The sequence below is a fragment of the Tiliqua scincoides genome, chromosome 11 (assembly GCF_035046505.1).
Source record: "Tiliqua scincoides isolate rTilSci1 chromosome 11, rTilSci1.hap2, whole genome shotgun sequence".
Classification (NCBI taxonomy): Eukaryota; Metazoa; Chordata; class Lepidosauria; order Squamata; family Scincidae; genus Tiliqua; species Tiliqua scincoides.
Genome location: NC_089831.1, coordinates 3558069 through 3570795, shown reverse-complemented (window position 1 = coordinate 3570795; position 12727 = coordinate 3558069). Strand labels below are relative to the sequence as shown.

The following is a 12727-nucleotide window of genomic DNA, read 5'->3' as shown; positions in this document are numbered from 1 at the left end:
ACATGGCTGTCTGCTCTTCAGCATAAGAAAGTGGAACTTCAGCTCTCGATTGGCAAGGCTCTACTCCAGCCACTATTTAATTATTTTTCACATTTTTATACTTGGCCAAAGCCAGGGAGCTTCTTGGCTGAGTGGGGATTTGAACCTGGATCTGTTGATTTTGCTTCTGGAATTTTTGTTACTATTTTCACTAGTGGTAAAACAACTGTAGTTGCAAAGTGGAAGGGAGGGCCAAAGGGTCTAGAGATCCAAGATGGTGTTGTGGTTCAGGAGTTGGAGTTAGATCTGGCAGATCCAGGTTCAAATCTCTGCTCAGCCATGACCCTGGAAGACCTTGGGCAAGTCACTCTTTCTTTCAGCCTCACCTACCTCCCATGGTTGTTGTGAGGATAAAAGGAGGGGGGGAACCATCCTGAGCTCCTTGGAGGGGGGCTCCTTGGAGGAACAGCAGTATAAAAATGTGAAAAATAAAATAACCGAATAACTGAAAAGCATGGGGCAGAAAAATCAAGTGAATGTTTGGTGACTAGAGAAAACTTTGATATAGTGGGCATAACGGAAACCTGGTAGAATGCGGAGAATCAGTGGAATACTGCAATCCCAGGCTACAAACTATACAGGAGGGACAGGGAGGGGCATGTTAGAGGTGGGGTGACCATTTATGTTAAAGAAGGGGTAGAATCCAGCAAAGTAGAAATTGAAGGTGGGTCTGACTCCACTGTAGAATCGTTGTGGGTTAAATTACCAGGCCTGAGGAGCGATGTAATACTGGGGGCGTACTGCCGTCCTCCAGACCAGAAACCGGAAGGGGATCTTGAAAAGAGGAAACAGATCAGGTCCCGTTAGGGAGAAGGGCGGGATAAAAATAAAGTTTTATTATTATTATTATTATTATTATCATCAGGGAGGTGACAAGGGGGTTGTAATCATGGGGGGACTTCAATCATCCTCACATCAACTGGGTCAATTTGTGTTCTGGTCATGAAAAGATGACCACATTTCTTGACATGTTAACTGTGCCTTAGAGCAGTTAGTGATGGAGCCTACCAGGTGACATTTAATAATGTGCAGTACTCAGGACCTGGTTAGAGATGTCAATGTTACTGAGCCATTGAGGAACAGTGACCATGCTGCGGTCCTTTTCGACATGCACTTTGGGGGAAGAATCTTGCACAAAAACCCTTGACTTCCAACGAGTGGACTTCCCTCAAATGAGGAGACTGATTAGAAGGAGGTTGAAAGGGCCTTCCCTTTCAAAAGAGTCCAATCTCTCCAGAGTGCATGGAAGCTGCTTAAAACAACAGTAACAGAGGCCCAGCAGAAGTGTATACTGCACAGGAAGAAGGGCTCGACTAAGTCCAGGACTAATGAGCCAAGTTAGAGAGGCCGTAAAGGGCAAGGAAGCTTCCTTCCGTAAACTGAAGTCTTGCCCTATTGAGGAGAATAAAAAGGAACATAAACTGTGGCAAAAGAAATGTAAGAAGTTGATACGGGAGGCAAAGAGAGACTATGAGGAACACATGGCCAGCAACATTAAGGGGAATAATAAAAGCTTCTTCAAATATGTTAGCAGCAGGAGACCTGCCAGAGAAGCGGTTGGCACTGTGGATGGTCAGGGAGGGAAAGCGGAGATAAAGAAGACTTAGAGATGGCAGAGAAATTAAATGAGTTCTTTGCATCTGTCTTCATGGCAGAAGACCTTCTGACCAAGGAATTAAATCAGATAGAGGTTAAAAGAGAAGATGTTTCAGACCTCATTGATAAATTAAAGATCAATAAGTCACCAGGCCCTGATGGCATCCACCCAAGAGTTATTACGGAACTGAAGAATGAAGTTGCTGATCTCTTGACTAAAATATGCAACTTGTCCCTCAAAATGGCCACGGTGCCAGAGGATTGGAGGATAGCAAATGTCACACCGATTTTTAAAAAAGGAAGGGGGGGCCCCAGAAAACTATAGGCCGGTCAGCCTAACATCTATACCAGGTAAGATGGTGGAATGCCTCATCAAAGATAGAATCTCAAAACACATAGATGAACATGCCTTGCTGAGGGAGAATCAGCATGGCTTCTGTAAGGGTAAGTCTTGCCTCACAAACCTTTTAGAATTATTTGAAAAGGTCAACAGGCATATGGATGCGGGAGAACCTGTGAACATTATATATCTGGACTTTCAGAAGGCGTTCGACACAGTCCCTCACCAAAGGCTGCTGAGAAAACTCCACAGTCAGGGAATTAGAGGGCAGGTCATCTCATGGATTGAGAACTTGAAGACCAGGAAACAGAGAGTGGGTGTCAATGTGCAATTTTCACAATGGAGAGAGCTGAAAAGCGTGTGCTCCAAGGTTCTGTCCTGGGACTGGTGCTCTTCAACCTCTTTATAAATGACGGAGACAGGATTGAGCAGTGAGGTGGCTAAGTTTGCAGATGACACCAAACGTTTCCAAGTGGTGAAGACCAGAAGTGATTGTGAGGAGCTCCAGAAGGACCTCTCCAAACTGGCAGAATGGGCAGCAAAATGGCAGATGCTTTTCAATGTAAGTAAGTGTAAAGTCATGCACATTGGGGCAAAAAAATCAAAATTTCACATATAGGCTAATGCAGTGTTATTCAAACTGTGAAGCGGCACCTCTTTAGGGTGGCGCCAGGAACTCAAAGGGGAGGCGCGGGATGTCCTCTTGCAGTGATACAGTCACACCCCTGGGCAGAATATGAGCCCGTCTTCTGCCTGTCGTCTGCACTTTTTTTAAAGCAGAAGAAACGGGAGTTGCTCAGCTGCAAGAGTGGCTGCTGCCACTCTGCCTCTTCCAAGCATGCTTGGCTTGCAGTCCTTAACCCTCGCTGATCCTTGTCTGGTTGGTTCCTAGTTCCCAGCCTGGGATCGCTTCTCATCAAAGTGAAATCTCTCTTTTCAGCCCCCTCCCTCTTCCACTCCCCCCTTTCGATCTCCAAACCTTCCCAGTTTCCCCCCCCTCCCCAAATAAAACGCTTCCTATTTTATTCAGGACTCTTAAAGTTGCTTCCATGCAGTTGGCAAAGGGGGAGGGGAGAGACAAGCACACACTTTACTTGGCCAGGAGCAGAAAAAGGGTACTGTTTTCAAAGTGATTTATTAATCTTGTTTCACTGAAGAGGAAAGGCTGTATTTTTAAAGTGATGAATCTTGCTATTTGAAGGGAATACTTATCAGCCATTGATGAAGTGATTGCCAGCCCAATCCTATCCACACTTTCCTGGGAGTAAGCCCCATTGACTCTAATAGGACTTACTTCTGAGTAGACATGCATAGGCTTGAGCTGTGCAGCTCCTAGCATAGGAGACAAATCAGCTTCCTAACCAAACCCTTATCAGCTCTGATATATTTTCATGGTCTATTTTTGTTTTCCCCACCAGCTGCTGGAAAAATTTAATTTCATTAAATTAATAAAGGGACTAGAAATATAAATATAAGAAATATATAGAAATATAAGGGAATATATATATATATAGAAATATAAGTGACTAGAAAGGGACTAGGAATATATCCTATCCAAGGAGAATGGGAGAAATGACCAACTAGTCATTGGGGATTGGGGTCCACAGGGGTGTGTGTGTAATGTTGGTCAGACTGGTTGTTCACAAAGTTCATTTGATAAAACAATTCTATTGGTATGCTTACAAAGTTTAAAAAAATGAGTCCTCCTGGACCAGACAAAATCTACCTACTCCAGCATCCTGTCTCCAACAGTGACCAGCAGCTGATCATTTATAAAGCATTATATTGCTGTGTATTAATAATATATTTTTAAGATCTGCATTTAATTGATATGATTAATATAATTAATATTAATATAGTTAATATATATTTAATATTTAATATTATATCATAATAAATATAATAATATATTTAATATATTCAATAAAGTTAATATTTCTGGCCACTTCCTGTTTAATGATGTCACTTCCAGCCCTCAGGAACATGATGGGGAATCATGGCCAACAGCCACAGGGGTCAAGGGAGCCACTGGCCGGAAATGTTTGAGTACCACTGGGCTAATGGGTTCTGACAGCTTGATGAAAGTGTCGACCCCATGCGCGGCGGCAGTGAAGAAGGTCAGTTTTATGCCTGGGATCATTAGAAAAGGTATTGAGAACAAAACAGTTAATATTATAATGCCGTGGTAGAAATTGATGGTAAGGCTACACCTGGAGTATTGTATCCAGTGCTGGTCACCACATCTCAAAAAGGACATAGTGAAAATGGAAAAGGTGCAAAAGAGAGCGACTGAGATGATTACTGGACTGAGGAACCTTCCTTATGAGGAAAAGCTATGTCATTTAGGCCTCTTCAGTCTAGAAAAGAGGCGCTTGAGGGGGGACATGTCTGAGACATACAAAATTATGCACGGGAAGGATAGAGTGGATAGAGAGATGCTCTTTACAACCTCACATAACACCAGAACCTGGGGACATCCACTCAAATTGAGTGTTGGGAGTGTTAGGACAGACAAAAGAAAATATTTCTTTACTCAGCGTGTGGTTGGTCTATGGAACTCCTTGCCACATGATGTGGTGATGGTATCCGGCCTAGTTGCCTTTAAAAGGGGATTGGACAAATTTCTGGAGTAAAAATCCATTACGGGTTACAAGCCATATGTGTATGTGCAACCTCCTGATTTTAGAAATGGGCTATGTCAGATGCAAGGGAGGGCACCAGGATGCAGGTCTCTTGTTATCTAGTGTGCTCCCTGGGGCATTTGGTGGGCCGCTGTGAGATACAGGAAGCTGGACTAGATGGGCCTGATCCAGTGGGGCTGTTCTTATGTTCATGTCAGATGCAAGGGAGGGCACCAGGATGAGGTCTCTTGTTAGCTGGTGTGCTCCCTGGGGCATTTGGTGGGCCGCTGTGAGATACAGGAATATGGACTAGATGGGCCTATGGCCTGATCCAGTGGGGCTGTTCTTATGTAATGTTGTTAGTCCTGTTCAGCCCACCAGAGGGCAGTTAAAAGCAAGGAATCGCTGGTCTTTGTTATTTGAGCAGCAGAGGCTGCCCTGGACCACTCCTGCCCTGTCCACTCCTTGAGATGTATCAAGTGTTTTCTTTTAGGTATTGCAAACCATGAACCCAAAAAAGCATTAAATGCCAGAGGGGCAGCCTCTGCAGAGGCAGCAGAGGGGCAGAGGACACTGCAGCAGGTCATGGGATGAGGCAAATCAGTCCAATGAGCACTCCTGCCTTGAATTTGGTGCAGCTGAGCTCCCTTGCCCCAAACTGGCCCAGGGCAGCCTCACCTGCTCCCTGGCTTTCTCCTTCTTGACTCTCTTCTTCTCTGCGCCTCCATTCCCTTTGTCCCCTTTCGGCTCCTTGGACACCTTGTACTGCTTCCGGGGCTTGACAGGGGGCAGGGGCTTGTCGTCTTCCCCCTTCAGGTGTCGCACATATGGAAGGACCAGCCTGAAAAGCAGATGCCAAATCCAGACCATGACCAACCATTTCAACGAGGAGAAGCCTAAGACCAGCAATGCTGGGCTCTGCAGTTGTGTCCCCCAGATGCCTTACAGCACATGCCTAAGCCTCTGTGTTCAGCGCAGCCTACACCCAGGAAAATGCGCATAGAATTGCAGCCTCAATCTCACAACACACAGCTTTTGCTTCTGGTAAACACACAGGCACCAGTGGCGTCGCTAGAGGGGGTGCAAAGTGCTAGGTTTTGCAGGGAGCCTCACCACAGCGTGCAAGCAGCTACGCTACTGGCAGGCACAGATAAAAACCACCATCTGCAGTCTAGTTTGGACATCTAAGAACCTGGGGAGAATCATGCCCCTCCCAGTCAAAATTTCTCTTTGTCTGCATGATAGGATCACTGCATCCTGGACAAATGTATCCCAGCCAAATGCACCTCAACATTTATGTTCCTATATATAAATGTGTCCACTCTCGTTATCCATAGTTTTGGGACCAGGAGATTTGATGTAACATGGATCCTGACCCAAGTCATGTGGGCTTCATTGTACCTCCCAGACGCAATCAGAGAGTCTTTGTCAGAACACCTCCCAGACATGACCGGTGCTTCCAATCATGACTGGGAGGTCCTTGAGGCCCTCTCTTCAGATTCCATTATTCGTATTTGGGAACGGATCCACCACGGATACCGAGGGCCATTTGTTATCAGGACTCCCACTAAACACACAAATCTTTATCATGGATGAAACTGCAGAAATGCATTCTGCAGTCCTGAATTCTGCAGTCTGAGCGCAGAGATCTTAGAGCGGGGTTGGCAACCTTTTCAGGCAAAGGGATTGGATGTTTGGTGATGATGTCATCCTGTCATTGCTGAACTTAAACATTGCTGAGCACCCATAAGTGGCTGCATAGAGCTTGGCGTAGGAGGCAAAGCCTCTCATGCCCAATTTGCGGTGCACTGTACAGGTGCGCCTGCTTAGGCTTGTGGCACAGGAACTCTGCGAGCCTGGCAGGGGACTCTGGCATGCCCTATATGGCACATGATAAACTGGGCTGCCTCCCAAGCTGAACGCTGCAGGCTGGATGACTCTGGGTGGTGGGTTGGATCCAGTCTGTTGGCTATAGGTTGCTGACCCCTATCATGCTCTCTAGGCAACATCTGGACCCATTTCTTGCCCATATTTTTTTAAAAAGAGCCTCTTGGGCCACTCCCTTCCTTGCAGGGAAAGCGGAATCCAGTACCTCTCATAGTGCCTGCGGGTGCAAGTGGCAGCGCTGGTGCTTCCTGGGCTGCCCCCCAACATGTCGTAGACATTCTTCCAAAGTCGCTTCCCTGTGACCTGCAACAAAGAAGAGTAGGTGAGTCCCCAAGGCCAACCCTTACCCAAGCATTGCATTTACTCACTTAAATCACTTGCATCCCAGTCCCAAGAGGCACTAAAAGAAGAGTATACACAATTTACATTATGGCTAGGATTTGGAACAGAAAAACATGCATGCAGACAGATTATTCCTGGTCTTCCCCCTTGAAGCTCACTTACCTTGTTACTTGTAGTCTGACCATAATACACAAGTAGAACCAGAGGTATAACTAGGGTGGAGCCTGAGGGGGATCTGCCCCAGGTGATCCTGGGCAGTACAAAGTACCAGGGGAAGTACAAAGCCACCAGTGCCTCCTCCTCTGGGGAGAACCCAGAAGTTACTGCCTTGCACCACTTACAGTTCTCCCAGAGGAGGGGGTGCTCGCTGCAGCTGCTTTGAGCCCCTGTTCTGTCTCTTGTGGAGACTCCCCTTTGAAGGGGGTGCCTCTTCAAAAGGACAGTCTCCACAGAAGAGGGGATGGGAGCGTGAAGCTGCCAGCACCTCCTTCTCTGGGGAAAACCCAGAAGTGATGTCACACAATGTTGTGATTTCATGGCCCTGGGTGCAGGGGCTTCTAGTTACACCCTAGAAGCATACACTCAAATTGTGCAAACAGATGCTGACATACAGGGGTGGGGGGAGAGGCAAGAGATTCTTCCCCTTCTGCAAACTGCATCGGAAGGCAGAGGTCTCCAAGTTTCAATTTTCAGTGTTGGTCTGAGTTCTGCTGACTTGAGGCTCAAATATGACGCTTCCTAGGAGCTACAGCTGCTCTATGAGCCTACCCCAGGGGTGGGCAACCTTAAACACTCAAAGAGCCATTTGGACCCGTTTTCCAGAGGGAAAAAAACCTCAGGAGCCACAAAAAACCCTTTTGACATCTAAAATGAAGATAATACTGCATATATAGTTTTTTTTTTTTTTACCTTTATGCTCTTATAGGTCCCATTTTTATAATATAGCCCCCTCTTGTAGCTTTTAGTTAGTTTTGTCATGCATTCTTTTCCTGTGTTTTCAGACGCCTGGTCTACTATGGTGTTTTGCCCGATTCCAAGGCCATTCTCTGCCTGGAGAATTATGCCCACTTTAAGCAAATTAGCTCCCCTTCTTTCCCCCAATAAATGACCCTGGTTCTGCTCTGCAGTCCTGCTGGACCCCACCTCCAGGGTAGCTCGCCTGTTCAACCTGCAGAGGTCCTCTCTCCTGCCAGCAGCCTCCCACCACTACAGCAGACCCTGGGTCCTCAGCAGGTCTTGGGCACAGCAGCCACACACCAAACTCCAGTGTCTCCAGCAGTCCATTAGTTACAAAGTCAGTCAGAGCATCCAGGGCAGAGTCCAAAGTCAATAAGCCAAGTCACAGTCCAAGGTCCAAAGTAAGTCAGTCAAATCAGTCAGAGTATCTAAGTCAAAGTCAATAAGCCAAGTCAGTCAGTCAGTCAGTCAGTCAGTCAGTCACGTCTCGTCTCGTCTCGTCTCGTCTCGTCTCGTCTCGTCTCGTCTCGTCTCGTCTCCAACCTGCACTCCTTCTACAACCTACATCCCCTTCCTCAGGTGCCCCTTATATCCCTGAGGGCCCTACTGCCTTCAAGTGGCTGCAGCTGTGCAGCATACTCTGCTGGATGCCCAGGCCTTACCCTTAAAGGGGCCACTGCTGACACCACATCTACCTCCTCACCAGATCTTCCAGGATTCCAATACATGTGGTGGTTATGACATCTGCTTATCTTACATGGATACCAAAGAACTCCCCTCACCTTCCAGAGGCACCCTGCTGGAAGGAAAAAAGGACACAGACTCCAGAGGTGGGGAAGAGAAGAAGTGGGGGGCAGCCACAGGCCAGCTTCTGCCCTGCCTGCCTGCCCGCCCTCACTCAGGCTGGGGGGGGGGCAGCCACAGGCCAGCTTCTGCCCTGCCTGCCTGCCCTCCCTCACTCAGGCTGCAACCCTCTCCACACTATCCTGGGAGTAAGCCCCATTGGCTACAATGGGACTTCTGAGCAGACAAGTTGGTTTGAGCTCTCAGGTTGCAGTCCTTTCCACACTTTCCTGGGAGGAAGCCTCACTGACTACCTGTAAGTAGACCTGCATAGGAGGGGGCTGAGGCTGCAGCCCTCCACACCTTCCTGGGAGGAAGCCCCACTGACTACACTGGGGCTTACTTGTGAGTAGACCTGCACAGGAGGAGGCTGAGGCTACAGCCCTCTACACCTTCCTGGGAGAAGCACAGGGACATCGGGGCTTACTCTCAAACAGACCTGCGCGGGCTCCCACTCACCCGTCCTTGCGCTTGGCCTTGAGCAGGCTCCAAGGCTGCTATCCCAGGCACCCTTTCCTGGGAGTAAGCATCATCCACTGTAATGGGGCTTACAACTGAGTAGATACGCATAGGAGCAGGCTCCAAGGCTGCCATCCCAGGCACCCTTTCCTGGGAGTAAGCTTCATCCACTGTAATGGGGCTTACTACTGAGTAGACACACAGGATGTCTCCTCTGCTGTGGAGGAAATGCCTCTCCTTGCACTGAGTGGGGACCTGCTCAGGGAAAGGCGGGCTGCAAGGGCTCGAAATGGCTGAGGAGGAGGGCGTCCTGCTGGAGAGTTGGGGAAGGGAAAAACAGGGAGCTTAAGCCTGCAGAGCTGGCAAAATTGAAAAGGGAAACCAATGCAGGGCAGGTGAGGGTGAAGGGAGAGGAGGGCAGTGAGCTCAGGGGGTGGAGGGAAGCAGCCTGCCCTCCCAACACAGGTGCCTTTGCCACTTTCACCTGGAGGAGCCGCAGCAGACAGCTGAAAGAGCCACATGCGGCTCTAGAGCCGCAGGTTGCCGACCCCTGGCCTACCCCAAATTCTTTGTGCTGCATCAGGAAGTTCCACAACCTCCTGCGGACTTCCTTCTGCCAGAGGCAGAACAACAAATCCACCTCCGGAAAGGAAAGTCAGTGGAGGGGGTCTTTTTTTGCAAGCCACCATGGTTTCAATACCATGCTGAAAATGTCACATTGCAGACCCCCAAACTCCCAGCTGGAGCTTCTTGCCCACCACAGCGGGCCTCTCTCTCTCCCACCCTGTGCGCCACTCAGGTGTTGGGTGTCCGTCACCTCCTGTCATGAACAGATGGAGAGGGCAAAATGTGCAGCGCATTAGCAGAGCCAAGCAGAAAGGGAACTTACAAGGGGAACTTTTCTTGCAGTGGCACAAAGTAACCCCTCAGTCCAGCAAACCCATCAAGGACAGGAGAAGGCTGAAGGGCTGGCCAGGGTGAGTTGTAGCAATATCAGATGAATAGAGAAATTACCCTGGTGTCCCACAATGAATGCCTAGCGCAAGGGTGTCAAACTCGTTCCATAGAGAGGGCCAAAGTTAGCATTCAGGGCTCCACCTGAGGGCCAGAAGTGATGTCATTAAGCAGAAAGTGACATCATTAAGCAGCTAACGGCCAGAAATCAGACCTCATATAGAAACTCATTAACTGCAAATGACAGAAAAGAAAGTACGCAAAACTGGATCATATTTCAAGATTTGGGAAAGCCCAATTTTCATGTGGGCTGCCATTTCAGCTGTAACACCTCAGCAGCTGAGAGCCTGAAGGCTGGATTAAAAGCTTCTGGGGGCCGCATATGGCCCCTAGGCCTTATGTTTGACACCCCTGGTCTAGCAACTGACCACCTTTCAAAGGGCCAGATCACCCCACTGTACTCCACTTGATGAACATATGGAAGGAACCCTGATGGATTAGGCCCAAAGCCCACCATCCTGCATTCCATAGTGGCCCTCCAATTACCACTGGGAAGCCCACAAGCAGGAGAGGAAGACATGTTCCCCTCCCCACGATGGCATCCTTGCCACAGCTCTCCTCTCCCCATCATGTTCATCAGCAGCTGAAGCCATAAACAGATAGGGGTCTCCAGTCAGCCTCAAGAGCTGGTCTGGCACATCAGCTAAGACAATCACTGAAAGAAAGAAAGAAAGAAAGAAAGAAAGAAAGAAAGAAAGAAAGAAAGAAAGAAAGAAAGAAAGAAAGAAAGAAAGAAAGAAAGAAAGTTCGAACTAACTAACTAACTAAGGGCGCAATCTAGAATCCTAATCCAGAGCAATGCAACTCTGAGGTTAAGGGAACAAACTTTCCCTTACTTTGAGGAGGCCTCCGAGAGTGACACCCAACTGCAGGATGCACCACGTGTCCCATTGGCTGGAAAGCACTGACATAAGGGGTTAGGATTTCGCCTTAACTAACTAACTCTTCTGGATTCTGTGGCTCTATTTCTAGGGCAGCTGTCTGTAGTAACAAATTGTCACTGTGGAGGAAGGGGGACAGACAATTCATTGCTATAGACAGTTACCCTAGAAACAGGCTGCAGAACCCAGAAAAGTCTCCAGGTAGCCAGAAGTTAGATCACAAGAGGCAAAGACCATAGAGAAAACTAGGTCAGCATGCCATGAAAAAAAAAATGTTGACTGCTGGTGTAGACCAGGGGTGTCCAAAGTTCTTGGCAGGAGGGCCACATCAGCTCTCTGACACTATGTTGCGGGCCGGGGGAAAAAAGAATTAATTTACATTTAAAATTTGAATAAATTTACATACATTTACATAAATTAATATATTAAAGATGAACTTATATGAATGAATGACGGTCTTGCAATAGCTCAAGGCCTATAAAAGACCTTGCACAAAGCAAGGCTGGCCTTTCCTTTGCTGCCGCTACTACATCACACACGTGAAACAGCAAGCAGAGGAGGTAGCAGTCGCCCTCACGCTGAGAGCAATTGTGTCGGGCCGGTGTGGGCTCCAACAAATCTCTGGAGGGCCAGAGACTCATTGGAGACTAGGGGCTCCCTGAGGGCCGCATTGAGAGGCCTTGAGGGCCGCAAGTGGCCCCAGGGCCGGGGTTTGGGCACCCCTAGTGTAGACCTATAGCAGTGATTTTCAACCTTTTTCATCTCGTGGCACACTGGGAAGGCACCAAAATGGTCAAGGTACACCATCAGCTTTTTGACAACTGACAAGGCACACTGTGCTGTCAGTGGGAGCTCACATCCCCTTATGGTCCTATTGATAAATGACCCTCTCCCAAATTCCTGGGAACCATTCGCGGCACATCAGTGTGCCATGGCACAGTGATTGAAAATGGCTGACCTATAGTATCATAGGTGTAGGCCTATAGCAGGGGTCGGCAACCTTAAACACTCAAAGAGCCATTTGGACCCGTTTTTCCGGAAAAAAGAAAACCTCGGGAGCCACAAAACCCTTTTGACATCTAAAATGAAGATAACACTGCATATATAGTTTGCGCTCCCCTCTTATAGGTCCCAGTTATATAATACACTCCCCTCTTGTAGGTCCCAGTTATATAATACACTCCCCTCTTAGAGGTCCCACTAAAAATCAGGTCCAGACCCACAGTTGGAGAACAACAGTTTTAGATTGTGCACAGGTGAACTGCTTGTGAAGGATACTGTCATTCTTTACTGTCATTTACTTCTGTACTTCTGTAAATGCCTTTCCACACAATACTACCTCTGAACAAGACCACTTAGTACTACTTAACACTGTTCACAAAAGTGCTCCTGAATAAACAAGCTAAGAGTTCAAAACTGCATAAAATAAAAGGCATACTAACAGTGATTACTTCCCAACCATGAAATATGCTTTGGTGCTATATATACAGTATGTTACACAAACAGTATACAAACATATACAGAATACCATCTGGTGCAGGGGTCTCCAAACCCCTTTCACGTTTCCAAGTGAAGGAAATGGAGCAGTGAGAGTGTGAGTGAGTGACGGGGGGGGGGGGGGAATGCTGAGTGGGGAGTTTAAAGGCTGTAATCCTGTGCACACTTTCCTGGGAGCAAGCACAATGGGACTTACTTCTGAGGAGACACGCACAGGATTGTGCTCTAAGCTTGGGAGGAGGACAGAGCAG

At 47.8% G+C, this 12727-nt stretch overlaps 1 protein-coding gene across 1 annotated transcript in view; it reads right to left on the bottom strand.

Moving 5' to 3' along the window:
- ARID5A (AT-rich interaction domain 5A) overlaps nucleotides 1–12727 on the bottom strand; it is a 45456-nt gene that overhangs the window by 1855 nt on the left and 30874 nt on the right. The window contains exons 5-6 of the mRNA XM_066639435.1: nucleotides 6689–6786; nucleotides 5275–5437 (exon numbers count right to left, since the gene is read on the bottom strand). Of these exons, the coding sequence (XP_066495532.1) occupies nucleotides 5275–5437; nucleotides 6689–6786 (261 nt within the window). The remainder of the gene's footprint in view (nucleotides 1–5274; nucleotides 5438–6688; nucleotides 6787–12727) is intronic.